Below are 25,288 nucleotides of genomic sequence, written 5' to 3'. Positions count from 1 at the left end.
TGGCTCTTCTTATGTTCTTATGGCTCTGGGTGTAGGGGGAGAGAAATAACAATTGGTAGGTCAGGGTGGGTGTCTCTGAAACAAAAAGCCATGGCTCAGGAGTGGACAGAGGCAGCTACCAGGCTGTGAGGGCGTGTTGTGCTTTTGGCCAACCGAAGGGTGGTCGTGTATCATCGCACAACTAGAGCGACAGCAAACAAGTGCATCAAGAGAACTCAAAAATCAGGGCAAGATTTGCAGATTATGATTTGCACCCCAAAATGCAGATTAGGCAAGTTCTTATTTTGCGTGAAATCTGCATTTGCTTGTCATAGGGAGAGGCGGGGAGAGATGTCCCACTGGAAGGCCACTGCCTAGCCGCTCTCTGACTTCTGAAATTTCATTATTGGTTAAACAGTCCCATCCCCACCTACCCCAATGGATTGGTATAGATGTGGGTATACAAGCAAGAATAGATGCATGTTGGTGTACAAGCAAACAAACAAACAAAAAGCTTGAGAGATCTGATCATAATGTGTAGTTTAGGCTTTAGGACATATTATTATTATTATTTATTTATTTATTTATATAGCACCATCAATGTACATAACCACAAGTTGAATGTCCACTGATTTTCCTATTGGGATACAGTGCGGGAGAATAGGCGTGGGTGACTCTGCACCTACCCTGAAATCACTTTAGCATCTTGGGAGGTATTGTGTAGCCCCCAGGGATGACATGTCCTTCTGATCTCTCTCTCTCTCTCTCTCTCTCTAGGATGGGAAGCTTTACTGGTGTGATGCCCGGATAGACAAAATTGAGCGCATAGACCTGGAGACCGGTGACAAGAGGGAGGTTGTCCTATCCAATAACAACATGGACATGTTCTCGGTGTCAGTCTTTGAGGATTACGTCTACTGGAGTGACAGGTCTGTGTGTCGGTGCTATCAAGGGCTAGGGCTGCTCTAGCAGAGCGCCATGATCACGTTAAGATGGCTTTTGCAGCAGCTCTGCTGCTCCTTCCTCTTTTCAGAGAGAGCTGTGCTCATTAGGGCTGGATATTGTGGCCCTGTTTACATAGTTGCATATTGGTTCAGTCTTTTGAAAGGACCACATCCATGAAGGCACATCCATGCCTAATACAGTATTAGGCACATCCATGCCTAATACTGAGCCTCATGGATATGTATCTGCATGCATGTCTAATGTTAGATGTGCTAATCAAGGGAGAAATGTGTGGTTGGATAATATTTGTGTGCAAGGGAAATGTGGTGTGTTTGGGGTCATGCGCAATTAAAGAGCGCCCGCGTTCAGCAGATTTGCATCTCAGGCTTGAGGGCTCTGGCTTTCTCTTGGCATTTAGCCAGGCGGACACTGTGCTTACCACTTTGTGTTGGGTGTGATGCTCACATTATGCTTCTTTCTAGGACTCACGCAAATGGATCCATTAAGAGGGGCAGCAAGGACAATGCTTCAGAAATCGTGTTCCTGCGCACCGGAATAGGGGTACAGCTGAAGGACATCAAGGTGTTCAACAGAGCCAGGCAAAAGGGTGCGTGAAGAGGGACTGGCCTGCACACCAGGCATTATCTGGACAGGCGTTGGGATGGGAGTGGAATTTCCTACCTGAAGCAGAGGCTTCACTCCACCTCAGGGTTAGGCCAACCACGCTCATAGGAAGTGGTGTTTGCATTTGTGTTGTACCCTGCCTCGATCTAGAGGGAGAGGCGGGTAATAAAATAAATAAATAAATAAATAAATAAATAAATAAATAATAATTAACAGGCAGTAAACCTACGTAATGCTAATTGCCCCCCCCCTCCACGTCCTTTCTCCAGGTACCAATGTGTGTGCTCTGAACAACGGTGGGTGTGAGCAATTGTGCCTGTACCGGGGAAAAGGCCAGCGGACATGCGCTTGTGCCCATGGCATGCTGTCTGAGGATAGCGTGAGCTGCCGGGATTATGACGGTTACCTGCTCTACTCGGAACGCACCATTCTCAAGAGTATCCATTTGTCGGATGAGAACAACCTTAATGCGCCCATTAAGCCATTTGAAGATGGCGAGCACATGAAAAACGTCATTGCCTTGGCCTTCGACTATCGTCATGGCAACAAGGGGAGCAACCGCATCTTCTACAGCGACATTCACTTTGGCAACATCCAGCAAATCAATGATGATGGAAGTGGACGGCGAACCATAGTTGAGAGTGAGTATTTGTCATGGCCCTCCCCACTCTTTCTTCCCTGGCTGCGATTCCTCTGGGGAATGCGTGGAAGAGAACAGCCTGATCTCCATGGGCTCTAGAAGGTTCTTCATGGCTTTTGGCCCACACCTGTGGGACTGCACAGAGGACCGCTCAAAGAACAGCAATTACTTGTCAACCATCTTGTTTTGGTTGGTGAATCGAGAATATTAGGAGGCACCGTGTTTCCATTGCTCTGGGATTCAAGTGGCTCGGGTTTATTAGGATTTATACTTCAGCAGAACTCTAGCATACTGAAGGAGAGTTATAGGCCTCTAGAATTTCCTATCAGGTCTTTTGGGGGATTTGGGTGTGCGCAGACGGTTACTCCATTCTCCTGCAATGGTGGAAGGAATCCTGAAGTGGGTAGATCAGGGGTGCAGAGACTCTTTTCCCTTGATTAGCTTTTCCAGGTATCTCCTACAGCTGTTAACAGAGTCACATCACACAAGCAACTATCTATTAGGAGTTATAAGCTTTCTAATGCACATGTTCACACTTTGCAATAATACGTCCGTAGCTGTTCTAGACTTAATTACTTGAGGACAGACAATTTGCCCCAGAGACAGAGTGTATTGGTGGAGGAAAGAGACTCATGTTTAAAATGCTAGGCTCTCTGGCCTACAAAATGTGGCTTTAATCAGAATTAATCAAGGAAGTCTCTAGCCTTGTGGGACACTTTTTTTGGGGTGTCCCAGACTGTGTCCTTGGCTTGAGCAAAAGAATATGGAGCTCAGGAAGTGAAAACATCGTCGTCTTCCAGCCACATCACTGCCTTGTGGTAGGATGTTCAGTACTGCTAGTATTAGGACCAAGCTACATGCATCTCTTGTCTGCTAGTGTTAACAAGCTGGTGTGTTTAAGAGCATGGCTGAAGAATATCCAAAGTTAAGAACTTCGGGTATTTTTGTGAACTGCCCAGGGAGCTTTGGCTATTGGGCGGTATAAAAATGCAATAAATAAAATAAGCCCAGCCACAATTTAAGAACGTAAGAAGTGCTATGCTGGATCAGACCGAGGGTCCATCTAGTCCAGCACTCTGTTCACACAGTGGCCAGCCAGCTGTCGACCAGGGACCAACAAAGCAGGGCAAGGTGCAACACCACCCTCCCACCCATGTTCCCCAGCAACTGGTGCACAAAGGCTTACTGCCTTGGATCCTGGAGGTAGCACCTAACCATCAGGGCTGTATTCTATCATATTCCTTTAAATACTATATTTTATATATTTGTATCACATTTTAGTCTTTTAGCTGTTTGTAATCCGCCCAGAGAACATGGGTTATTGGGCAGATTTAAAATAGCTAGGAGAATTCTTTGGTCGAATGCCAGGTGTGAGATGGTGCCCAGCTAGTGCACTCTTCAATACCATGCAGCTCTGCTGTAGCTTGGCCGGGTTTTGCCTCTAGCCTATGGAGCAGTGGTGCAGTCCAAGCCTGGCACACTGCAATAGACACATTCGGAGGACTTGTGACTTATGTGCCCAGGATTACACAACAACTTCCTCCTTGTGACCCATTGATTATAGCTTGCCACTGTAGTTAAAATTGGAATTGAATTGAGCCACACCAGCTGGTTCAGTCAAGTGCTAGACCAGCGGCTTGTATGGGCCCCTTACCTGATTCTTCTGAGTTTTTTGATAACTCTGCCATCCACCAGTTCCTTGGTACTTTCTGCTTCCGGCTTAATGCCTGCGTAAAGCCGGAAAAGCAGCCATCTCTGTACGGCTGCATCTCCAGCTACTGACCATTTTCTCAGTTCCATCCACGGACTAGCTTTAGTGAGCTACTAATACCCGTCATTCTCCTCTTCTTGGATAAAGTGGGCGTCCTTCTGTGTGTACCCTCCTTCCTCGGTTCTTCAGACAGGAAACTAGGCAGTGATTGAAACAGTATTCAGCAAGTTTGCTCCAGGCACTTGCATGGGGGGGCCTGGGTGGTGGTGGATATCTCTGTAGTTCTGCATGTTATAATCAGTCCCAGGTCCATTCCACTCGCTCAACCCTCCCCCCCCTCCTTCTCTTGCATTTTGAATTGTGTATATCAATTAGAATTACAGCAGTGAGTTTAATGAGACTAAAAACTCTTCTGTGCCTAGGGGCATTGCTGCTTGTGTTCCTGTTTGCATTGCTAATGTGTGTAGTTGAGCCGCTGCCACCCTACATGCCTCATTCGCTCTTCAAACACTGGCTTAGGGCACGCCAGCAGGGCACACCGCTTCATTTGGAGAGGAGCGAATTAGCTCTCTCCTGTTTATTAACTTTGAGGGGGTGGAGATGCACAAAGTAGGCATGCCCGGATGGTTCATTGCCAAGTGGCTCGTGCGTAAGGTTGCCCATCTCCTCTGCTCTTGAGTGGCCAGTCCAGCAGAAGGCAGAGCTCCTGTGCTTTCTGCTCTGAGTCACAAATGCGGGCAGGTCTCTCTGCGACTTCAGAGAGTTTGATGTCCTTTGGGAGTTGCCTGCTATCAAGCAAGGTCTTGGCTCGAATTGCCTGGAGAACCTTGACATGTCTTGTCTTTGGACGCGGTGTTGAACCACAGGCCAAATCTTCCTTTTTGGAGTTCCCCACATGCCTATGCCCCCCCTTTCCCCACAATCGTTTGCTGGTTTCCCGGCCTTTGCCCTCTTTCCTGCCCCCTCGTTTTAAAAGGTTGAGAGGCTTAGCTATATTGAAAGTAAGAGCCTTCAGCCAAAGGATGCTGGTATTTTGGGCCCACCCTGTTTGCCTTCAGTCCCTCCCACCACTGGAATGCAGTCCCTGAGAGCATCTTCAAAAGGGAACTCCGCCCTTTTTCTGAATGAGGTTCGACACTCCTGGCATGTGGAGATAGACATGGGTAAAACCTCCATTCCTCCCCCCCACCCCCCACCGGCAGTGCTTTTGCACCATCAGACACAGAGGCTCTTGCCAACGCTGCCGTAATTTAATGGCGGGACACCAATCTAAACAAACGAAAACCAACCTGTTCAAAGTTCCCCATCTCCTCTGCCCCCATGTATTAACACCTCGGCACCAATCTGCACACGTTTGGATGGGTGTAACCAAATGAGCTCTCAGGTATCAGCTTGCCCAGCGATGGTAGCCAAAATGCTCGCAGCGAAACGGGAAGTACTTATAGGTGAAAGATCTGCTGTCAGCCCAAGGTTGGGAGTTACTGTTGCTCATTTTGCACAAGAGTTGCCGTTTCCTCTGTGCTCCATGCCGGCACATTGCAACTGGTCAGTACCGTTGGCATTTGCTTTGTCGTGTATACAGCATGCTGTCTGTTTATACCAGGGGTGGGCAACTTGTGGCCCTCCGGATGTTTTGTCCTACAACTCCCATCAACCCCAGCTATGCTGGCTGGGGCTGATGGCAGTTGTAGGCCAAAACATCTGTAAGGCCACAAGTTGCCCATATCCCACCTTTCTTTAATAGAGTTCAAGGCTGTGTCCATGGGGTTCCCCCCCAGGTGGTCTTCTCTACAGCCATCGATGAGACCCAGCTTCAGCAAAGTTGCTGCCCCGTGTCTCTCCAGACATGGTCATCTCACAAAAGCTGGATCAAGCCAATGTCTGGAAGCACTTTAACTCATTCATCAAGGCAAATGGCTTAGGTTGTTTGTGTCTGCGTTTATTTATGCGTTTATTTATTACATTTCTATACTGCCCAATAGCCGAAGCCGAAATAAGAATTTGGTTTGGGTCTAGACACAAAAAATGCAAGAGAAGTTTCCCGGAAAAGAATGAACAGAACAGCCTTCCCTAACCTGGCACCCTCCGGATATGTTGGATTGCTGCTCCCGTCAGACCCTAGACAGCATGGGTGGTGGTCTGGGGTGATGGGATTTGTAGTCCAAAACCAGACCGCAAAGCACAAAAGGAGTGGCCGCGCCAGGCACAAAAGTGCTACTTCTCCTCCTGCCCGCGACACCGCTCTATCTACCGCCTGTTTACAGGCAGGCCTGGCGTAGTCACGCAACAGATCTGTGTCGCGCCCCACTCCCCCCCCCCCCGAACCTGCCCCGCTCTGCTGGAGGGACGCATCTAGCCACTCGTAGGCTGAGCGTGTGAGCGCGGTTAGTAATAGCAAAGCTGAAGTTGGAAGGAGAGGAGGAGGGAGCAAGTACCCAGCATGGCTTTTGCAAGTTGGTGGTATGCTACGCATGGTGATAAAAACGCAAGTGGAGCTGCAGGAGATAAAAAAGGAGCAGAAGCAGCAGAGAAGAAACCTGCAAGTACTGGTAGTCCAAAACCAGCTGGAGGGCGTCAGATTGGGGAAGGCTGATGTAGAGCCGGGAGTGGGTAGATGTCTGCTCTGGTCCTGCTGCCATTGCCATATGATGAATATTGGAACCTGCCTTATAGAAAGCCAAGGCTTTGGCCTGTCTAGTCCATTGCTGCCTATCATGAGTTGCAGCAGCAGCCTTCCAAGATCTCCAGTAGAGAGGGGTAATTCCCACCCTTTCTGCTCCATGGGCTTTCCCTAGAGATGTCTGCCCCAGGAAGATCATTCTCCCACTCGTTCCAGTCCTTGAGTTATCGTAGTGCTTTTGCAGGTGAGCAGTATGCTAACCAGGGCTACAGTCTGAAGTGACATGATGCAGCTACTCTTGCTAAAGTGAAAGCCATGCATGTGGGTGAAGCCTGGCTCAGGCCAGACTGTGGGTGACTTGATGAGGCTGGCCAGGGTGCAGAGACTCTGCAGTGAAGGGACGTAGCTCTCCCCCAGATTGACCTCGGTGGCAATCACGCAGGGAGCGTACATCAGAGTGAGGAATTGAAGACGATCAAGCCATCATTTCCTTCGGGCGGTTTTCAATTACCAAAGGTGTATGGGAGAAGACGAAAAATCTCTCCTTGCTTTTTAGTCCATCGTCGGGTGATCAATTAAAAAGCATTCCTGAAGGAACTCAGGGTCTTTTTTAATTGCAGACGTTTAAAATAATCCATTTTTCAGACAACGGCAGTGATTTCTTCCTGCTGAAAGCGTCCATGGCTAAATCAATGAAGACAATTAGTAAAGTTCTGTTCATGGCAAGTGGTTTATTAGGTAATTTGTCAGAAATGCAAACATGGCCATGTTATCGTGGTCAGACCACAACATAAAGTCACATTATCAGACTGTGGATAGATTAAAATGGACACCCTGGTGCTGATTTCTTCCCCTGTTGTACAGATGACACCAGTTATAGAACAGCAGGACCAGTTCACTCCATTATACAAATACAATTTCCCCTCCTTTCCTGGGCCAAGCACTGAAAAACCAATTCTTCACATTTCCAGGGTGGTCAGATTGCACTAGGGGAAAAACTGGCATTGGGGGGCGCCCATGTCATCATTTCTGCCTTTCCCAACCTGTTCCATCCCCAGAACAATTTGTCAGATACTTGTGATTGTTTTTGTATCTTTTGGCAAGGTGAGGTGTGAGGAGGCTGGGGCCAAAGATACAGAACAGTCAAGTGGATTTAAGCTGTGTTTACATGACTTCCATCAGAACAACAGGATTTGGGACTAATTCCTTGACAAGCTGGTTGTGGGGTGGTAGTCTTGCCATCCAGTTGCTAAAGCCTGCAGAGAAACAGGATGTGTAAGGAAATGAATATTTTGCTGAAGTCATATCATGCTTTACCCTCAACAGATGTTGGCTCGGTTGAGGGGCTGGCCTATCACCGCGGTTGGGACACCTTGTACTGGACAAGCTACACCACATCCACTATTACCCGGCATACCGTGAATCAGACCCGCGAGGGAGCCTTTGAGAGGGATACTGTCATCACCATGTCTGGAGATGACCATCCTCGAGCGTTTGTGCTGGATGAGTGCCAGAAGTAGGTTCCAATGTGCCCTGGGCAACTTGAAAGTAAACCATTGGAATCCTTGGAGATCATGTTCATTCATGCCTTTGTTCCTTTAACTGGCCTGGTTTGTGCATAACACTAAGCCACGGTGTGGTTTGTTGAAATCTGGCTGGTTGTTGTGTTTGAACCCATCTGTCCAAACAATCCATGGTTATTAGTCAACTGTAATCCACAAATAGAATGCAAGGTTTATTGTTAATTTATGGTCTGACTTGTTTAAACCATGGCTTGTCGTGATGTCTGAACCCAGAATCATGGTTTATCCTTTGCTTGTTTGCACTGCTGTACACCTTGAAATAGAGGCACCTAGCAAGAGCAACTTGAAGATGAAACTGCTCTGAAGGCTGGCAGAATGCGTGGGAGAGAAACAAATCAGAAATGGTGCAAAACAAGCGGCAGTTTGTTTGCAAGACAATTCATGGTTAAAGCAACAAACCATGGTTAACATAAATTATGGCTTAACATTATGTTTGAATGCAGCCATTATTTGTATTCTTAATAGTCTGCAAATGCTTAGCCCTCAGGGGCTTCCACAGCAGTTTACAAATTTGAACAGTACAAATCAGTTTAAATCAAGAGTTAAACACTTAAAATCTACACCATCGTTAAGCAAACTGGCAAGTTAAAACACCAAAATATTTATTAACCCAGCAAACCACATGCCCTCTTAAAGAGGAAAGTCTTGGTTGATCTCCACAGCATTGCAAGGGAATCAGCCAGGTGCACTTCATGGAAAGTTAGTTCTGAAAAAAGGATACCACCATAGAGAGGGTCTGAGGTCTAGCTTCTCTTGTTCACTCTTCCATGGACAAGAAGACCCTAAATAAAGCCTTGCCAGAAGTTCTTAATGCATTGAGGGAACGTGTGGCCTGTATTTGGACGTAACACTAAACTATGGTTTAGCACTGCTTTCCCCATCTTGAAGCCCATGGGCTGCTTCACACCTGCAGGATGTTCCTTAGTAGCTATAAGACTTCCTGCCCCTGTTCCTATTCCTCATTATTATTATTATTATTATTATTATTATTATTATTGTTATTTGAGGGGCAGATATGTGATTTGGCATTTTGGGTTCCCTTCCTCTGCCTTGTCTCTGAGCATCATCAGTTTGACTTCTGTGAAATGGGTTTCGTATTTTGGAGGTCAGGCTGCACCTCTACCTTGTCTTTAGGTTCTTGGGCAACTTATTTTTCTTTTATCTTCACCTGTTTGTCTACTGCTAGATGGATGTTTTATGATTGGCCACAAACACTATGGTAGCCTGTTTTTTTTTTTTTTTAATCAGCAAGGTCCTCAATAGCAGCCATTTTGTGTGAGTGCCCACAACATCCTCTCAAAATGCCAAGTATCGCTACTGATCTAAAAAGGTTGGGGACCCCTGATTTAAAATTATATGAACAAGCCTTGGACTCATGTGCTCCCCTCCTCTTCTGGCACTGTCATGAGGAAGAGCTTGGAAGCTTTCACTTCACTGTTTAACTAAACACAGTTTAAGCACTATTTCCAAATGCAAACTGTAGTTAGTCTTAGTTATAGTTTACTAAATCAAGCCAATTTCACATAGTGGTTTGTGAAGTTGGCTTTTTTCACTAAATCATTATTCCTCAACCTGGTGCCCTGCAGATGTTTGGACTACAAATCCCATCAGCCCCAGATAGCATGGGCAGTGGTCAGGGATGGTGGGAGTTGGGCATGATGCCCTGGAGAGCACAAGGTTGGGGAAGGCTGTAATAAATGTAATTAACATTAACCACAGGTCAGAGTTAAGGCATAATGATAACGTAGTTAAAAGTGGAAATGTTCCATGACCAGGTGCGCAAATTTCCCTTCCATTTATTTCCCATCCCTTACATTGGATACATTTCCCTTCCATTTGCTTCCTAGTCATTAAAATTGTGCTAATATTCCCAACATTTTTTTTTTAAAAAAAATCCCTTAGAGGTTGACAAAAATGGATGGAGCGAAAGGGGGTGAGGAGTTAATATCTCCCATTCATGGAGTAGCTGGAGACTCGGGGAGGTGTGGAAAAGGTGGGGGACACTGAGAAGTGTCAGTTCAACACTTAAAAATGAGAGGATCACATTGCAAAGTCCACTTTCGGTATCCTTACTCCTTTGGCTCCCCCTCCCCCAATTTTAGGTGCTTCTGAATTGTGCTACCAGGTCCCTCCTTTTGCTTACTATTATTTCTCCTCTAGTCCTTCGCAACGGTGCACAAATTAGCCTATATGCAGCCTTGTTATTTTCCTTGTATGTTATCGACTCCACTTCCCAGCTGCCTTTGAAAGCTGAAGCACACAAGGAAACGAACCAGACAAGACTACCCATATTGGAAAAACTGGGGAATGAAAAGAGGGTAGCAGTCGGAGCAGCGGGGTGGGGGTGGAGGCAAGACAGATTTTGCCTGGGGGTTGGTGGGGGGGATGAGCCACCGCAAGCCCGATTGTAGGCTAGGCATACCGTGGCTTATTTGCGGGCTGGGTTAGCGTGATGTGACTAGCAGCCTTCAGGGGCCTATCTGCCACAATTTGGACCAGTGGTAGATTTGGAACGTTTTTCAAAGACAGCCCCTTTTCCCCAGCCCTGACTAAACTTCATAACAGTAATCCAGCCGAGAGGTTACCACATTATATGCCATGATAGCCAGTCCCCTGTTCTCCAGGCAGATTACAGCTGATACACCAGTCAGTGCTTCTGGCCAGAGCCACCACTGGAACACCCCGGAGCAAAGCTAGATCCAGGAGAATCCTGGCTCTCCTGTCTAGTTGCCTTGGCGCGGTCTCTTTTGAAGTGCGCAGGGCAAGCCTTGCGGATAGAATCTGAATGGGGCGCCTAGCCAGCCTGGGAGCCTTGCAGAGAGTGGCTGGAAGACCTCTGGAGCCCTCTTGCCCAATTGCTTTGCATATCTTCACAGCCATGCTAACTTCTGGCCAAACTGGCTGTGAGGTTGGGCAAGGCTGTAGCTCAAAGCTTGTTCAGGGCACACAAACGTTTCCTCAATCATCCCTTTTCCCCCTTCCCTCCAGCCTGATGTTCTGGACCAACTGGAACGAGCAGCACCCCAGCATCATGCGGGCTACACTGTCAGGGGCCAACATGATCACCATCATCGACAAAGACATCCGCACACCCAACGGTCTGGCCATTGACCACAAGGCGGAGAAGATCTACTTCTCTGATGCGACACTGGACAAGATAGAGCGCTGTGAATACGATGGCTCCAAACGATACGTAAGTCCCACAGTCAGATCAGCAGAGCTCTTCTCCAGGGTAGTCTGGCAAGAGGAGTGGCTACCCACAAACCGGCATAGCAAGGGCGGGGGGAACCTGTTGAACTATGCCTCTCATCACCCTTGACCATTGTCCATGCTGTCTGGGGCTGATGGGAGTTGGAAGTCCAGCAACACCTGCAGGGGCACTGCTTCCCCATCACTATGGCATAGGGTAGCTTCCTACCTTTCTGCACAGTTAGGAAGGAAAGCGAAAGAAAACCAGTTGCTTGGGCAAAATGAGTTGCTTGGGCAAAGGACCAGAGGGTACAAACTGCACCAAAGCAATATGGTTAGTGCTGGTGTTGATAGGAGAGCACCTTAATGCGCTAGTTATTGCTACATGGAAAGCTATGCATGAATTTGTTGTTGTTTATTCATTCAGTCGCTTCCGACTCTTCGTGACTTCATGGACCAGCCCACGCCAGAGCTTGAATAGGGTGACCATATTTGGGAAACCAAAAAACAGGGCATCCGGTGGGTGGGTGGGTGAGAAAGTGGCTTTCTGGGGCTTCCAGGAAATGCATCCTCCCCCTTCGCCACCTTAAAAGCCCTGATTGGAGTAGTAAAGCATGTCATTCCTGCCCCTCTCCTCTGTTCCAATCGGGGCCTTTTCTATAATGTCTGGGAATGACACGCTTTCCCTTTTACGGTCCCCATTGGAGCAGTGGGAGAGGGATGATGCACCTGCGGAAAGCGTGTCATTTCCCCCCTGCCGTGCTAATAGCAGCCTTACAGGGGAAAGCGTGTAATTCCAGGACGTGTTAGAAAATTACAGAAAATCCCCCCCTGACATCCAGGAGACAACAAAAACCAGGAAAAATCCGGGGAAATCCTGACAGTTGGTCACCCTACGCATGAGGTCAGGTCCTGAGACAAGTTCTAGTGCTTGGTCAGTAGCCAGAGTGATTGACTCTTTCCTCCCCACACCAACATTGTGATAATGTCCAACAGGTGATCCTGAAGGCAGAGCCAGTGCACCCCTTTGGCCTGGCCGTCTACGGTGACTACATCTTCTGGACGGACTGGGTGCGCCGTGCTGTGCAGCGGGCCAATAAATATGTGGGTTCCGGTATGAAGCATCTACGCATTGACATCCCCCAACAACCCATGGGCATCATTGCTGTGGCCAACGACACAAACAGCTGTAAGGAAAACCTCTTGTCTTTTGGGGTGACCCTCTAGCGACCTTTATGCAGTGTAGGGTGGGACACTCCTCACTTTGCTCACTCCCCCCCCCCCCCCAGTTCTCCTGTAATCCTTGCAGGCTCTTCAATTGCCATTCTGCTGATTTAGAAGGGGAAAGGGGTGTTTTCCTTCTTGCTGATCCTCAGAGAACTCTTTATTTATATGCAGTATTTATATACTGCTCCATATCTAAAATAGATTCCGGAGTGGTGCACATAGGTATAAACAGTAAAAAGAAAGAAGGTTAAAAAAGAAAATTAAAATTGTTCAATTTAAAACAAAAGGACCAGTAAAAACTGGCAGATTAGTTGAATTTATGAAGGCGTCTGGAAACAGAGTTGTTTTCAGGAGGTGTTGGAAGCAGCCTAGTGTTGCCTAACCTCCAGGGGCAGGGAGTCCCAAAGAGAAGGGGCCACCACAATAAAGGCTCTTCTCCTGGTGGATTCCAAATGGGCCATAGGTTCATTTATTGAAGAGCTTTGGTTTCCCTCCCCCCGCTCCTAGGCCAAAGAAGCTCCCGGAGCGACTTATACACAATCAGCAGAACAAGAGAGCCAGTGTGGTGTAGTGACTAAAATTTTCAGACTGGTTGTTGGGAGATCCGGGTTCTAGTCCCCAGTCGGCCATGGAAGCCCACTGGATGACTTTGGGCCAGTCACAGACTCTCAGCCTAACCCACCTCGCAGGGTTGTTGTTGTGAGGGGAAAATGGAGAGGAGGAGGATTATGTATGCCGCCTTGGGTTCCTTGGAGGCAAAAAAGCTGGGATAAAAATGCAATAAATAAATAATAATAAAAAAGGCCCTGCCTGTGGGCTTGCAACCTGGGAAGACACAACACACAAGGAAGAAGTGATGGGGAGGGAGGAGGGGAAGAAACTGAAGGAGTCAGCCCAACCTACCTCACAGGTTTGTTGTTGTGAGGATAACGTGGAGAAGAGGAGGATTATGTATGCCTCCTTGGGTTCCTTGGAGGAAAAAAGGCGGGATATGAATGTAATAAATAATAATAAATAAATAATACTTGCCTGCCCTAATTTTTGCATGCCTCTTTCTCTCCTGCTCTGGCTCTCTTCCACCCAGGTGAGCTCTCTCTGTGCAGACTGAATAATGGTGGGTGCCAGGACCTGTGCCTCCTCACAGCTATGGGTGAAGTTAACTGTTCTTGCCGTGGTGAAAGGATCCTGCAAGACGATCTTACCTGCAGAGGTGAGCACTCACAAGGATATACTGGGACCTGTGGATGGGAGGGAAGTGTGTGAGTTTGGGTGTCTGTTCCCATAAGATACATCCATACTGAGAGGCACAAGAGCTTGAACATGGGTATGTTGGGGAGGGACAATCTGTTATATCTCCAGATCTCTTTGTCCATGGAGTAAGACGTTGCTTTCCTATGGCATGTTTAGATGCTAAGACTGAGAATTGCACACTTTAGCATTACACCAGAAATGAAGCACTCCCCGCCACCCACAAATACACAGACACAAACACACGAGTTGCAGAGTTAAGTAGGGTTTCATGCAAGAATCCATTCCGTAGGCTCTGCTACCCACTAATCTGTCAGTCCACAATTCAAACTGGCAAATCCCCATAGGGTCTCAGGTGGGTTGAATCACAGTGAAACATCCTTTGTCTGGAAGCACACGAAATGCGTAGCCCTGTGTGTGCATTTGTATGGTGTGTGATTATAGCAATCCCAGAATGAATGCAGCGCAATGCCTTGAGCGTTCTGTGACAATCACATGACGAGTGCTGGACCTGGCAGTCAAATAAAGAATATGAGTGTAGTGAAACAGAAAAAGAAGCGGTTAGACTGGGATACAAAAAAGGCACAGGACTGAGGGGAGCCCTTCCAATTTTCTGGCTGTAGACTGGCATTAAACTTCTACCAATGAGTAAAAATCCAGATATGGAAATGCAGAACCCTCCCTACGTGGGAGAGAGGGACACGCCAGTCTCCCAAACCTCTTGACACCACTAGTTTCTCATCAGGAATGTGACTTACATAGAGGGTCATAGTAAATGCACATAGTTATTCCGATAGCTGCGGCAACCTGCGTGTTTTGTTTGCATGCCGGTCTTTCTATCTCCCAACCTATTCCAATGGAGCCTAACTTTGGCCCAATCCAGTTCTCCATCTGCAGTCTTCTAAAAGCGCCTTTGCACTTTGCTGCAGCCACCTTGAGACGTGCCCCTTCCAGATGTCAGGTGCAAACATGGAGCCGGATGGGGATTTCAGAGCTCATCTCAAGCAGCCTCCCATGAAACCTGAGCTGTTTACACATATTTCTGTTTTTCATTCCGTAGCTCCCAACTCCAGTTGTAATGTGCACAATGAGTTTGAATGTGGAAATGGTGATTGTATTGACTTCAGCCATACCTGTGATAGCGTGGCCCACTGCAAGGACAAGTCTGATGAGAAGCCGTCCTACTGCAGTAAGGTTTCTTCCATTGCTCCTCTGCCTGCTTCTTTCTCCTTTCTGCTCGCCTGCCCATGGAGAAGTCTGATTCCTAACCTTGCACCCATGATACTAATATAGCGGCTTGTCTCAAGGGCCCAACTTCCAGTTGTCCTGTGTCTTCTGACCTCTTCTCGGAGGAAATTAATCCAATGGTTAAAATGGCAGAAGGGGCGGTGGCTTGACTGGAACACTACCTTTCTTGTATCCTTGGGAGAAGGGAGAATTTTTGAGGTCTAGAGGTGCAACCATAGTAGATTTTAGCCTATTTCCTTGTCCCATTGTGCCTGTCTGTAAGCTGCATGTGTGTGTGTGTGTATTGTGTATGTATGTGTATAGGGTATGGTAATCTTGCTCGCCTCCCTCGCCATGGTGAGAGGAAAGCCAAGCTCAGGTGAGTGAGATGAGCCCATGGTTCTGAATACCTGGAGCTAAAGAGGGGTGTGAATAACACTGTCACATCCTCAGCCATCAAGTTCTGCTGAACCCGGGGTCTGTCTTGGTTCTGTGTTTACTGAGCCCCTTCTTGGGACAGGATCTGTATTAAGGAACCTTCATGTGGCTGAGATCCCCATAATCTAGCCTTCCCCAACCTGGTGCCCTCAAGTTGTATTGGACTGCAACTCCCATCATATCCTGGGAGTTGCAGCCTAATACATCGGGGGGGGGGCACCAGGTTGGGGAAGGCTGCCATAAACCTTCTCAGAGGAAACCTCTGAGGTTGCAGGCCGCCCTCGCTCTCTCCCACCCATCCACCCCCTCACCCTGACTCTGTTTGTGTTGCAGACAGCCGCAAGTGTAAGAAAGGCTACCTGCACTGCACCAACAAACGCTGTGTGCCCATCGCAGACTGGTGTAACGGGGTGGACAACTGCGGGGACAACTCCGACGAAGTGCCTTGTAACAGTAAGTGCTTATTCTGGGGAGATGCCTTGGGAGGGTCATTCCTGCGAATGATCCCACCCTGACAATGTGTCAGTGCCCTGCTGCTGCACTAAGCATTCCTCGGCGCACAAAACCACCTTCGAGCTGCGCCCCGGCAGTTCGAGCCTTTGAGGTCCCTCGTTACTTTGGCGATGCTGTGTTGCTCTCATGCTTCTGTGGGAGTGGATGTAAAAATGCTGCTGGACCCCAAGCTGGGATCCCCGCTTCATCCAGACCCGACAGCCAGTGCAGACACAATGCTTAACCATGGCTAGTCGCCACTATTTTTGGTGGTCTTAATGTATTATTTATTTATTTATTCATTCATTTATTCATTTAAAACATTTGTATCCCACCCTATATCACTAGGATCTCAGGGTGGCGTACAGAGAAAGTCATACAATATCAAACAATAAATTTACACAGCTAAAAACAAATTAAACCATGAATCAAGTTAGAACCAATATATAATTTAAAAGCAGTAAAAACAATTAAAACAATGTGCAGGCCAGGTGAATTTAACCATTAAAGGCTTTGTTGAAAAAACATGTTTTTACTTGGCGCCGGAATAAAGTCAGCGTTGGCACCAGTGGGGCCTCCAAGGGGAGGGCATTCCACAGTCGGGGGGGGGGCACCACAGAGAAAGCCCTCTCCCATGTCACACCATAGCATATGTGTTGCGTTGGTGGGATGCGGAGGAGGGCTCCTCCAACAGATCTCAAGTCTCGGGCAGGCATATAGAGGGAGAGGCGCTCCCTTAAGTATCAAGGTCCCAAGCCGCTTAAGGAAACTGTGCTTTAGTCTGGCACGCTAAACTCTTATCTTCAGAGGGGATGTGTGTATATAGGGCAGGGGTGCTGAAACTCTTTCAGCCCGTGAGCCGCATTCCATTTCAGAGAGGCTCTCGGGGGGGGGGGGGGTTGGGTCGCATCATAGTGGTGGGTGGAGCCAAAGGCAAAAGGGGAAGAGCCAAAGGCAAAATCTGCCGGCGTATTTTACTTTCAATTTCTTACTGCAAGTCACAAAGCCTTAGGGGAGGCATTTCAAGTTTTTAGAATGGGAAAGAGCACAAAACCTGGGAAACCGTTAAATGATTGGCAGCCAAGGGAAGGGGACATGACTTCCTGGGGATCCCATATTGGGACCACAGGTGGGCCGGATTTGGCCCACATGCCTGAGGTTCAGCACCCCTGGTACAGGGAGATGGTCTCTAAGGGAGGTGTTTCGAGTGCATGGCTGGGAGGCAAACCCACATCAGTCACTTGTGGCCGCTCCATTGCCTTCAGCCTATGGCTGTTGCGAGTGTGACAAGGGGGGAACCATGGACCTTGCTCTGAGCTCCTTGGGAGAAGAGCAGGAGACAAAATGAATGTGATAGTGACCATGAGCCTCACTGCGGTCCCCGTTCGTTCCAGAGACGAGCTGCGCTGCCACGGAGTTCCGCTGCCGGGACGGCACCTGCATCGGCAACTCGAGCCGCTGCAACCAACAAATTGACTGCGAGGATGCTTCGGACGAGATGAACTGCAGTGAGTAGGCTGAGACCCCCATCGCACGGCACCCGGTTGTGCCTCCTCTTCCTAGCGCGTTTAGCTGCGCGCTCTTGGGACGGTCAGAACGGGTTGGAGGAGGGGGGTTGGTGTGGGAGCCAGGTGACAATGCAGGTTAGGAAGAGGGAGCGTGGAAAAGGCTGCGGTGGAAGCTCTCCCCATGCCACGCAAGTGGAAAACAGCCACCTATGAACCCAGCTGGACCACCTTTCGGGGCTTAGGCGTTGGAAGAAATCTTACATGTTATGGCAGGAGGTCCTGAACTGATTGTCGGAGCACACTAGAGTGCCACACGGAAGATTGATCCGTGCGGTGGAGAACTTCAGCTGCTGCACCATGTTGAGTACATCCAACCCTCCGTAGCCTATTGGATTGGAGAGTTATTATTTATTTATTTATTTATTTATTTATTTATTTATATAGCACCATCAATGTACATGGTGCTGTACAGAGTAAAACAATAAATAGCAAGAACCTGCCGCATAGGCTTACATTCTAATAAAATCATAACAAAACAATAAGGCGGGGAAGAGGATGCACCAAACAGGCAGTATAGAAGTCAGAACAAAATCAAGTTTTAAAAGCTTTAGGAAAAGGAAAAGAGTTCCTATGCAAGAGCTGTTACCAGCTGGGTGTTGTTCCCCCACCCCACCCCAGGTGTTTTGGACTTCAGCTCCCACCAGCCCCAGCCAGCACGACCGATGGTCAAGGAATGGTTGGAGTTGGCGTTCAAAACATCTGGAGGGCACCAGATTTTGAGAGTTCGCCATGCAGCATTAATTCCCCCTTTGCCAATATATGACCAGGGACATCGTCCAGAGAGAGGGAGAAGTAAAGGCACACTGAGATTCTCTTGCACTGCCTGCACTGCAGCTGACAAGCATGGGGAGAATGCCAGGAATACCATCATTGACCAGAGAGCAAGGTCCCATCCCTGAGCCTTGGCTGAGGGGGCAAAAGGAAGGGTGGGACAGCGGAGTCCCCCTAAACGTGATGCCACAGGCAAGAATCCAACCTGATGTTAATGTAGTTGAACCTGGTTGCATGGTTAAAAGAATTGCTAACACTGGCAGGTTCCAGCTTGCAGATGCAGATTTGCAAATTCAATCTCCTCTAGAATACAGGTTATCAAACTTAAAAAGAAATAACTCGGGTAATGTAACCATAAGGAACTGGTTAAATTATTGAGCCCTTAATACATCAGGGTTAGGTGATTCCCTGACAACAGCAAGTTCCACCCACAAAGGAAAATGGATGTGCTGTTTTAGACATAGGCACACTGATCAATGTGGAAGTATTAGCTGTAACCCCTTTAATAATACGGGATTAAAATTACTATCTCGGAAGGGTGGGATACTGGGAGGCAAGATGAAATGGGATAGCCCACGGTCGTACGAAGGATTGCCTTCCCGTTGTTCTGGCAGGCGATTAAGAAAAAGGCATAGGCAGCTTTCTGAGTGTAAGAATGAAGTGTGCTGCCAGTTTTAATCCAGGGGGGAAAACACCCGTGTCTCAAGTATTAAAAATCTGGAAAAACGCTGTTCTGTGGCTAGAAAAATTGGAATGTTCCTTGCAGAACCAATGCCTTTGCATCATGATGCCTGTTTGGAGAGTTTCACAGTTGCCGCACAATTGTACGGTATATTTCCTCTCTTTTGATAGCTGCCACCGACTGCAGCAGCTTTTTCAAACTGGGAGTAAAAAGCACCACCTTCCAGAAGTGTGAGCACACCTCCATGTGCTACGTTCCATCCTGGGTGTGCGACGGCAGCAATGACTGTGGGGACTATTCAGATGAGCTGAACTGCCCAGGTAAGATGCAAGGCCCTAACTTTGACTTGGAAGAGAGGGAGGCCTTATTAGCTCTTGAGCTCTAGGAGGAATCCATCCTCCTTTGATTGGCATCTTCTTGTCTTCCTTAGGACCATCTTAGGACATGGCAGACATTGAACCCGGGGGATGGGGAGGGGAGGCCCTAACTTTGACTTGGGAGACAGGGAGGCCTTATTAGCTCTTGAGCTCTAGGAGGAATCCATCCTCCTTTGATTGGCATCTTCTTGTCTTCCTTGTCCTTCCTTTCAGGGAAGCCAGGTGTGAAGGGAAATCAAATTGGGATATACCAGGAAGAGGACAGCTCTGTCTGTCCCTCACTATGGCCTAATCTACACCAAGCAGGATATTGCACTACGAAAGCGGTATATAAAAGTCAGGAGCCACGCTACTGCTTTATAGTGGTATCGAAGTGCACTGACAACAAGCTTTCATAGTGCTTTAACCTGATTTGTGTGGCTCCTCCCTTTTATATCCCCTTTCATGCCACTTTCATAGTGCAATATCCTGCTTGGAGTAGATTAGGCCTCTGTCTCCCAACCCCCATTCAGAAGGGGAAGAAGGACTGCCTACTTCCATTTGACACTACCTGCACACTTACGTGACCTCCGTAGGCTCTGCTCCATCTTCCCTTTTTGTCAACAATCTGGAGTGCAGTTGCATGGCACAGGGTCTCTTTGATAGTGGCATCAAGGTTATGGAAACCAAGTTAGGCCTCAAGGCAGTTTTATTTCACAGGGCTTTAGGGATCAGTGGAGCACACACGTGGTTTTCACCAGTGTAATTTGTTCCAGCAATGTGTTTGTTTAATATTTATTAATGTGGTGTTTTAGTCTTGTTGTGAGCCACTTTGTGAGTTGTGGTTTTGTTTTGTTTCTTTGAAAACAACCCCACTTGGGCTGCTCCTGGCCTTGGCTGGGTCTAAAAGGAGCTCTTTGGCTGCCAGCCAAGATCAAATATCTTCCCCATCCTGCCTTTCAGCTGGTGACAAGAGTATATGAAGAGCAGTAATGTAAATCAGCCAGAGAGCTTTGGCTATGGGGCGGTATAGAAATATAATAAATAATGATGATAATGATGATGATGATGATGATGATGATGATGATGTCAGGAAATTCCTGAATCAATAAAAGAAGGGAGAAACGAATTCTCAGGATGCTGAACTTTTTATTTGTAGGTTGTCAAGCCCAACGCATTTCGGCCTGTACCTTTTCAAGGCCGAAACGTGTCGGGCTTTACAACCTACAAATAAAAAGTTCAGCATCCTGAGAATTCGTTTCTCCCTTCTTCTCACTTCATTGGATGCTTTTTCTCCCCCTGCTTTTGCTTCTGAATCAGTAAAAGACCGCATGACCAGGCAAAGCCCGTCATGTCTGTCTAGAAAAACTACCACGAGTGAGACGAGTCAACCACAACAAAACCTCTGGTGCCTCCTTGTGTCATGCTTCTCTTTTCCTTCTCTAACGGAAAAAAATATATAGTTGGGTAGCCTTCATCAATCCCTGTTACATTTTCTCCCTCCCCCCCCCCCGCTTTCCGTCTTCCCCAGGTGTCAGAAAGTCCAAGTGCCCAGCGAACTACTTTGCCTGCCCAAGTGGGAGGTGCATCCCCATGACATGGACGTGTGATAAGGAGAATGACTGTGAAAATGGCGAGGATGAGGCCCACTGCAGTAAGTCCTGCATCCGCACCGTGATGGCAAGCCATTTTGGTCATCAAAGATCCTACTTTCCATTAGTGATATTATTCCTTATTGTGCCAAAATGTTGGAGTTTGGGGACTGAATTCTCTTAAGCTTGATTTGGATTGTAACAGCCTAATTCCTTTCCCCCCCCGCCCCCACAGATAAGTTCTGCTTCCCAGTGAAGTTTGAATGCAACAACCACCGTTGCATCTCCAAGCAGTGGGTGTGTGATGGCACAGATGACTGCGGCGACGGCTCTGATGAAGATCACCGTTGCAGTAAGCCTTTGCTTCAGGTTTGGGGAAGAGGGAGCGAGACAGAGAGTGAGGGGCTCAGTTCAGACAAGACGTTTCTCAATGGTGGTTTTAGAACTCCATGGTGGAGGTTTTTTTTGGAAAACACTCCACACAGAATAGCCACGCTGTGCAGAGGACAGCTCCTGCACAACCGTTGCGTGGCGTGTTGTGTGGTGGGCTCCGTGGAGTTTCCTGTTGCGTTGAGTGGATTTATTTATTTATTGCATTTTTATACCGCCCAATAGCCGGAGCTCTCTGGGCGGTTCACAAAAATTAAAACCATTCAAAGTATAAAACAACAATATAAAAACATGATATAAAATACAATATAAACTTTCCCATTGGCTACAGAGTTCCTTGGCAAGAGTGGCAAAAGGAATGAACGCTGCGCTAGGAGAGCCGTCAGGATGATTTTTGGAGCAAGGGCTAATGGGATACCATCAGGAGGACCAGGGAAGGAGAGAGGGTGGAGAAACTGTCACTCAAATGTCGCAATGGATTTTATTCAACTCCACGGTAGCCCACAGTCACACAACAGTGGAGTTGGAAGATGTTGTGTGGGGAATACCTCCTAAAAAGTCAACCGTTGAGTGGAGTTTTCACACTGCGTTGACTAACATGTTGTCTGAACTGAGCCAGTGCGTGGCTTGTCAAATGGTTGTGGCTTGTCAAATGGTTGTGGCTTGTCAAATGGATTAACTTTTGTGAACCGCCCAGGGAGCTTCAGCTGTTGCAATAAATGCAATAACTTGCAATAAATGCAATAAATAAAATTGGGCACAATGATGCACAAGTTTGAAAAGCAAACTTAAAAGGTGCAAATATGTAGCTGGAAATGGGTCGGAGCAGGATTCGGTGGAATATCCAGCTGCAGTTTTGAGAGGAAAGGTGGGTGGGTGGGATTTCGGGCGCTCCAAGATGAGGCTTTTACTGCCGCATTCACAAAATTTTACAAGGAGGTTCAAACGGCAGCTTCTTCCACTTATAACTCGCCCATGTTGTTTTCCCACCACTTCTTCCATATTTATTTTTTTACCACTAAAAATCCACTAAAAGAGGGAAACATGGGACAGCTGCACAATGTCTTTTGATTACTAGAAAGACCCTTAGAGAAGCTGGAAGGGCATTTTAACAGCATTTAATTACGTTAAGTTTGTTTTAATGGACCCCAGAATTGTTGTTTTAAATGAATACTGTTGTTGTTTTTATACTGTTTTTATGTTTTTTTAAATTTTTTGTATACTTTTAATGTCTACTATTTTTAATTGTTGTAAACCGCCCAGAGAGCTTCGGCTGGGGGGCGGTATATAAATGTAATAAAATAAATAAATAAAATAAAATAAATAAATTTCAGGTCCTATTCATAGAATCATGGCAGAGGTCAAAATATCGTCTCCTCCAACCCATCCATCCATCCATCCATCCATCCATCCAATAGCCCCCTCCTAGATGAGAGGCTGGGATTACTTGCACAAATAACTTGGGATAACATGTACAAATGGGCCACGTTGCAGTGGAAGACAAAAAAAAGTCTAGATCGTTAGCCAGTCTGGCCTAGGGGGGAGATTCTTTTCTGAGCCCACCTCTAGCAAAACCACCCATTGTATCACTTCAAAGAAAATTAGCAGCGTGAATTTCCATGACACCAACGTCCTGTTCCTGGTCCTAACAGTTCCTGATGCTAAGGAAGGGAGTGAGGGAAAGGTCCCCCAGCTCTGGAAGGGAGGTGGGTCCTGGCATGGCAGCGCAAAGAAGAGGCTGGGATTGCAGACTTCTGCATTCTAACAGCAGCTTCAAAAAAGCAACGTTTGGGCTCTCTAAGTGGTGAGCAATTAGCAGTCTCTCTACCTGTCCTTTTTTGATGGTTCACTTCTCTCCTCTAGGTCACACTACTTGCGCTGCAGGTTCCTTCCAGTGCCCGAACACCTACGTGTGCGTACCACAACGCTGGCTGTGCGATGGGGACAAAGATTGTGCTGACGGGGCTGATGAAAGTCTGGCTGCCGGCTGCTGTGAGTGGCTGCGTCTTCTCTGCACTCAGATTCCGATGAATAATGATCTCCTGCTGGGTTGTTGGATGATTTCTTGCCAAAGCAGGCTGGGCTAAGCGTTACGTTTTCTCTCTTCCTCCCCGGTGCTCAGTCCACAACTCTGGGTGGGAATTTGACCTAGTGGTGAAGACTGACCGCCACAGAGGAAAACGAAAAGGGATTCAAGGGGAAATGCCACCCCCCTCCCCTTTGTGACATGTCACTGCAGGACTGGTCAGCTTGTCCTCTTTGAACGGTCTGGATCATACAAGCATTTGTGAGTTCCTGTTCATACAAAATGAAGGTGGGCAACTGGTGGCCGCCCAGATCTTGTTAGGCTGTAACTCCCACTCTCCCTCACCATGGGTTATGCTGGCTAGGGCTGATGGGAGTTGCAATCCAACAACATCTGGAGGGCCACAAGTGGGCCCACCCCTGATATAAAAGCATCACCTGCATATGGTTCACAGCTTTGAGGGATCTAGTGCTGATAAATCCATGCATCCTTTTGGGTTTGTTTAATCATATTGAACCTAAAATTAGTTGACTTTCCCCGTAGATCAGGGGTGGGGAACCTTCGGCCCACGGGCCTAATCTGGCTTGCGGAAGTTCTCCATCCACTGGAGAGCCAGTGTGGTGTAGTGGCTAAGGTGTTGGACATGTTTAGCCTGGAGAAGAGAAGATTGAGGGGAGACATGATAGCACTCTTCAAATACTTAAAAGGTTGTCACATAGAGGAGGGCCAGGATCTCTTCTCGATCCTCCCAGAGTGCAAGACACGGAATAACGGGCTCAAGTTAAAGGAAGCCAGATTCCGGCTGGACATCAGGAAAAACTTCCTGACTGTTAGAGCAGTGCAACGGTGGAATCAGCTACCTAGGGAGGTTGTGGGCTCTCCCACCCTAGAGGCCTTCAAGAGGCAGCTGGACAAGCATCTGTCAGGGATGCTTTAGGGTGGATTCCTGCATTGAGCAGGGGGTTGGACTCGATGGCCTTGTAGGCCCCTTCCAACTCTGCTATTCTATGATTCTATGATTCTATGACTTGGAGTTGGGAGGTCCGGGTTCTAGTCCCCACTCAGCCATGGAAAGCCACTGGGTGACTTTGGGCCAGTCACAGACTCTCAGCCCAACCTACCTCACAGGGTTGTTGTTGTGAGGATAACATGGAGAGGAGGAGGATTATGTACACTGCCTTGGGTTCCTTGGAGGAAAAAACGCGGGATATAAATAAATAAATAAAATAAATCTGACCTGTAGAGCCTACAGTTTCCCACTTCTAAAAGGATGGAGGGTGACTTTTCAGGCTGAAAACTGAAAGGAAGTACACGTTAGGTGCTGTAGAACTAATAAATGTCAATGGAAGGAAGTGAGTTGCAATGGGGGATAAGGGGAGAAATGTCTTCTCACCTGTGACATCTGATTTCAGTGTACAACAACACGTGTGATGAACGGGAGTTCATGTGCCATAACCGGCAGTGCATCCCCAAACATTTTGTGTGTGACCATGATGACGACTGTGGTGATGGTTCTGATGAGTCTGCAGATTGCGGTAAGTGCAAACCTAGGACTGGGGCTCTGACAGGAGAGCAGGCATGATACCCCACATCTCCTCCTCCTCCTCCTCGTAGTATTTCTTACCCACCTCTCCATTCTGACCGACGTGGGGAACAACAGTAAATATAAAATACATAAAACTGAATTAAACATAATATACATTGTTAAAACATCCTAAGAACATTCTAAGAACATCCTAAAATTCCCCTAGATAGGCCTGCCGGAAGAGATCAGTCTTTATAGCTTTAAGAATAGCCATCTCAGTGAGGTGAAAATATTTCTGGAAAAACGCATTAAGCCAATACTTTTAAAAAATAATGTTTGGTGCCATTGTTTCCCCGGCTGCTCTTTCTTCCTTCTCTCTGGATTAATCACATGGGTGATTCTGGCCAGTGGGGGATCCAGTGGTGAATGGGATGATGTCGTAGTGCTATATAGCC

General features: G+C 47.5%; 1 protein-coding gene across 4 annotated transcripts in view; it reads left to right on the top strand.

Annotated features, from left to right (window-relative positions):
• Positions 1–25,288, top strand: part of LRP1 (LDL receptor related protein 1) — a 360,219-nt gene that overhangs the window by 283,810 nt on the left and 51,121 nt on the right. For all 4 annotated transcript variants that reach the window (XM_063119223.1, XM_063119221.1, XM_063119222.1 and 1 more), the window contains 15 exons: positions 757–908; positions 1,407–1,531; positions 1,818–2,189; positions 7,846–8,035; positions 11,091–11,295; positions 12,288–12,480; positions 13,603–13,728; positions 14,827–14,955; positions 15,765–15,884; positions 17,318–17,431; positions 19,115–19,264; positions 20,832–20,954; positions 21,128–21,244; positions 23,146–23,274; positions 24,721–24,843. In XM_063119223.1, coding sequence (XP_062975293.1) covers positions 757–908; positions 1,407–1,531; positions 1,818–2,189; positions 7,846–8,035; positions 11,091–11,295; positions 12,288–12,480; positions 13,603–13,728; positions 14,827–14,955; positions 15,765–15,884; positions 17,318–17,431; positions 19,115–19,264; positions 20,832–20,954; positions 21,128–21,244; positions 23,146–23,274; positions 24,721–24,843 — 2,368 coding nt within the window. The remainder of the gene's footprint in view (positions 1–756; positions 909–1,406; positions 1,532–1,817; positions 2,190–7,845; positions 8,036–11,090; positions 11,296–12,287; positions 12,481–13,602; positions 13,729–14,826; positions 14,956–15,764; positions 15,885–17,317; positions 17,432–19,114; positions 19,265–20,831; positions 20,955–21,127; positions 21,245–23,145; positions 23,275–24,720; positions 24,844–25,288) is intronic.

This window comes from Elgaria multicarinata, chromosome 3 (genome assembly GCF_023053635.1).
Source record: "Elgaria multicarinata webbii isolate HBS135686 ecotype San Diego chromosome 3, rElgMul1.1.pri, whole genome shotgun sequence".
NCBI classification, from domain to species: Eukaryota; Metazoa; Chordata; class Lepidosauria; order Squamata; family Anguidae; genus Elgaria; species Elgaria multicarinata.
Note: the sequence above shows the minus strand (reverse complement) of the source record. Positions and strands in the feature narration are given on the sequence as shown.